This window comes from Octopus sinensis, linkage group LG10, assembly GCF_006345805.1.
Source record: "Octopus sinensis linkage group LG10, ASM634580v1, whole genome shotgun sequence".
Classification (NCBI taxonomy): domain Eukaryota; kingdom Metazoa; phylum Mollusca; class Cephalopoda; order Octopoda; family Octopodidae; genus Octopus; species Octopus sinensis.
The window spans coordinates 25959408-25964407 of NC_043006.1; the positions used below are offsets into that span (position 1 = coordinate 25959408).

The following is a 5000-nucleotide window of genomic DNA, read 5'->3' on the forward strand; positions in this document are numbered from 1 at the left end:
GACAATTCATGAAGCACCCATTTTCCAAGTTGAGGAACGTTTCTAAGTTATTGAAGATGACGATGAACAGTTGTATGGTTTGAACTAAGCTTTATTGCCAATTTTTCAACTTATAATGCTGGATTTTCTTTAAGTAATGCCTCAAGGAGCTTATCATCAAACTCAACTAGACGTCCTGTTCGATCTTCATCTTCAAGGCTGAAATCTCCACTTCTGAATTTTTCAAACCATCTTCTTCAAGTTCTTTCATTCAAGCATTCTTTCCCATAAACTGAGTGTATGTTTCGAGTCGCTTCGATTACAGAGTTTCCTTTTTTGTACTCATAAAGCATTACGTGCCTAAAATACTCTCTGGATACTTCCATGTTAGAAAGGGGTTTAATTAAAGAAATTTTAATTCTATTATTCTGTAAAATAATATTTAATTAGTTTAACTGTACACAAATACATAAAAATAATTTTAATTCCATTAGACATTCTAAAATACTATTAAATTTCATTCCATTCCTCGTCCAATTGTTTTGCTTTTCGACATTCTTGCCAACACTAAGAATCATTAATTCCACCCTCTTTTTAACATCAGGCTTCATAACACCGCCAGATTTAACACCCAACCCCGTAACTCCATACTTACTGCTCTTTACCATCAACATCTTGACCACGTTCTCTCGTCCAAATTCATGCACAGGAATATGTTGGACTCTTGGAACATTAGCATGAACTTATATATATATATATACATACATACATACATACACACACACACACACACACATTCACTCACACGTGCGCACATAGATAGATAGATGCATGAAAGAATATGCATATATATATATATATGTGTGTGTGTGTGTGTGTGTGTGTGTGCGTATATGTATATATATATGTGTGTGTGTATGTATGTGTGTGTATATATATATCTCAATCAATGAAATTCCAACTTTTGATGTTTTATTATTTGCAATTTTTACAATTTTACAATATTGAAATAAACTAATACTTTTATGTGTTACACAATACACACACACACACACACTCAAGCATATGTGTGTGTTGTATGTATTAAATAATGACGCTCACATCAACAGAAGTTTTAAAGTTTTTTTTATTCATAAGTAATGACAAAATATGTTTATAAAATTTTCATTACTTTAACAACATCGAACTGTCTCATAATATAAACAATTCATCTCCAACTCAAATTTTACAATCAGATTCAAAAGTAAAAACATAGCCCAAAGCGCACGGTCTGTAGCCATTGTACTATGGCAATTTTCTGGTAGAGAATGGAATGAATAAGTATTTATTTATTCCATCAACATTTTAGTAACCATCACTCAGTAATTCTCATTTTATCCACAATATTTCATCAACAATTTTACCGTTACCATGGATGATACTATTTTTGTTCGTTTATGCTTTATATTACAAATGACCAAAAAAGGACTGTATTGGTAATTGAGAAGGTGAATATTGGGATATGTGCCACCAGCCAGGTAATAATCTCATTCTTGTTTCAGGTTTAAACAAGAGAGATCCAGTGTCAATTAGCTTCCGCAAAACATCTTTATTCTCAGTAGAAGTATTGTATAGAATTCAATGACATTCCTGTAGGAATGTATATCAAGAATCAATTACTTCTACTTGGGTTTTATATCTTATCATAAAAACCATATAAGGTTATTTTCAGAGTTCATCTTGACTGATTCTTTCTTCATGGATATGGTTCCGCTTTAACAACAGGATTCTCTTGAGCCTTCAGATCCATAAGCATTGACAACATTTCTTGGTATAACTGCTTTAGATTATTATTCTTGGTTGTCAGTTCTTCCAGCACCTGCAATATAAAAGAAAATTGTTTGAAATAACCCAGTTGTTACTTGTTCATATTGAGTTTAGTTATTTTTCTGGTTTTTTTTTTTTTCAGTGAGTTGATTGAAATTTTTTATCACCAGGTCTGGCACTTGAAATTAACAAAATCTTCATTAATTAAAGTAAGAGACAGCTGGCTAATTACAGTGGAATGTTAACAATGAGATATAAACCTCTTATCTCATAATTTGAAACATTCTCAATTCAACCACCTGTGTATATACTGATTAATTGTGTAAACTCCAAATTCCAAAAGGTTTTCACTTTGCTTCTATATAACTCCAGATACTTTGGAAAAGGCTCATATCACACCAAAAAGTATTAACAGCATATATAAAGCAAAATAGAGGGTATATTTACTTTACATTTATGAATCCCTTGGATTAGAGAAAATTGCATTTTGAAATACAAAAGCTGGTTCATTTTGTTAAAAGCTTCTTAAATACACCATAATAAACAACATAATCATTTCAATTTACAACAAAATCTATTCACTGACCGTTTCATTTTCATATTTCTTCATCCTTTGTTTATCACGATATTTCTTGGCAGCAACTTTATTTCTATTCTTCATTTCATTTCTTCGTTGTATTTCTGAAGGAGACATCTGAAAATATAAAAAAGAAATAAAGGAGATAAAAAAAATTTGAATAACATCCAACTGTTATTATGATATACATACATACATACATACATACGTATATATATAATTATATATATATATATATATTATATATATATATATATAACTGTTTTTACAAATATATACATACAGATATATATAAATACATTATGCATATATATACACACATATATATGTACATATACACACACATAAACACAGTTTTACACACATTCATATATATATATATATAATATATATATATATATATATATATATATATAAGCTGTACATTGTTAACCAGCTAGGAGATGTCCTCTTGGGGTTAAAAAATCGCAGTAGAGTCTGCTTGAACGGACAGCCATGTTAAAGTGGCTACAAATATATATAAATACATACATAGTTGACATCATAAGAATTTATAAACTTTTGAGAGAACATTAAATAATAATTTTTTTTTTATTAACTGAATCTCACTATATATATATATATATTAAGATATAAATAATACCATGTAAATATTAGATTGAAAAACCCTTTTGAATAAAATAAAAGTCAAAGGTTGCCTGTGAGATTTGAACCCACAACTCTTGTCTATGCAATATTTACATACTATTATTTATAGCTTTATATGTACTTCGAGATCCAATTCCCCCCCAAAAAAGTGAATGTGGATTTGGTAGACAGAAACCAGAAGAAGCCCACCATGTATATATATATATATATATATATATATATATATATATATATATATATACATACACACATGTATGTATGTATGTATGTATGTATGTATGTATTCGAGTGAGTGCGCTAACGAAAGAAAGAGGCACTCAGCTCATTTAGTTGGAGTCGTAGCTTTTGGCCTTGAGCGCGTTTTGTAGGCTTCTTTCAGAAAGCTCGTCGGACTCAAGGAACTAGAAAACCTTGAGTCACAAAAGGTCGAAATCAAACTGTTTTAAACAACAACAACAATAATAATCCTTTCTAGTAAAGGCTCAAAGCCTGAAATTTTGAGGGGAGGAGGGGACTTGTCAATTACATCAACCCCCCAGTGTTTCACTGGTACTTAATTTTTCGACCGTGAAAGGATGGAAGGCAGAAAAATAATAATAATAATAATAATAATAATGATAATAATAATAATAACAACAATAACAATAATAATAATGATGATAATAATAATAATGATAATAATAATAATAATGATGATAATAATAACAACAATAACAATAATAATAATAATAATAATAATAATAATAATAATAATAATAAATGTGTGTGTGTGTGTTTTTATGTTTGTCCACCACCGCTTGACAACTGGTATTGGCTTGTCAACCTCTTGAAAGGAGCGGCAAAAACATCGGTAGAATAAGTACCAGGCTTCAAAAAATAAGTACTGGAGTCGCTTCATTTGACTAAAATTCTTCAAGACAGTGCCCCAGTATGACCAGAGTCCACTGAGAAAAAATAAAATAAAGATACACACACACACCTATAAGTGTGTGTGTGTGCATAGGAGTGTTGCACTTCCAAAGCATGTTAAACCAAAACATTCGTCACCAACAAAACCGAAAAATCTAATGAATCACGTGGTTGCTAAGACCAGCTGCATACTACGTCATACCTACAATTTCTAGTTGCACTCTTTGAAGAGCAATTTTCGATCAGTTTTCGATCTTTTTTCCTCTCTCTCTGTCTTTTTTTTTTTTTTTTTTTCTTTTTTTCTCTTAACCAGTTTGACCAAATCTGATTGTGCCGAAGTGATATTTCTTACGATTGATTCTGATAAATGGAATTATCTCCTGTCAGATGTTTTGCTATAATTATTTATATACAAATAATCCAACTTTTCTAAGTTTTATTTGAGGTTTGGGGCGAAGCATGTGTGTGGCACACACGCATGTATGTATGTATGTATGTATGTATGTATGTATGTATGTATGTATGTATGTATGTATGTATGTATGTATGTATAGATAGATAGATGAAGAAGTTTGATTCCTAATAACATCGTTCCAGGTTCAGTCCCAGTGCATGGCACCTTAGGCAAGTGTATTTTTCCATAGCCTCGGGCCGACCAAAACATTGTGAGTGGATATGGTACACGGAAACTGAAGGAAAGAAAGAAACCCGTTGTGTGTGTGTGTGTGTGTGTGTGTGTGTGTGTGTGTTGTGTGTGTGTGTGTGTGTGTGTGTGTGTGTATATATATGTATGTGAGCGTGTCCTACCACCACTTGACAACCGGTTTTGGTGTGTTTATGTCCCCATAACTTAACAGTTCGGCAAAAAGACCAAGCACCAGATTTTAAATAAGTACTGGAGTCGCTTCATTCGACTAAAAAAAAAAAATTCAAGTCGGTGCTCCAGCATGGCCGCAGTCTAATGACTGAAACAAGGAAAAGATATATATATATATACATATGCATGTGTGTGTGTACGGATAGATGTGTGTAAATATGTGTGTGTGTGTGTGTGTGTGTGTGTTTACGTAAAGCAACATAC

General features: G+C 31.5%; 1 protein-coding gene across 1 annotated transcript in view; it reads right to left on the reverse strand.

The window, feature by feature from the left end:
• Positions 1 to 1088: 1088 nt before the first annotated feature.
• Positions 1089 to 5000, reverse strand: part of LOC115216710 — a 4286-nt gene continuing 374 nt past the window's right edge. Inside the window, exons 2-3 of the mRNA XM_029786243.2 lie at positions 2372 to 2479; positions 1089 to 1837 (exon numbers count right to left, since the gene is read on the reverse strand). Of these exons, the coding sequence (XP_029642103.1) occupies positions 1715 to 1837; positions 2372 to 2479 (231 nt within the window). The 3' untranslated portion in view covers positions 1089 to 1714. The remainder of the gene's footprint in view (positions 1838 to 2371; positions 2480 to 5000) is intronic.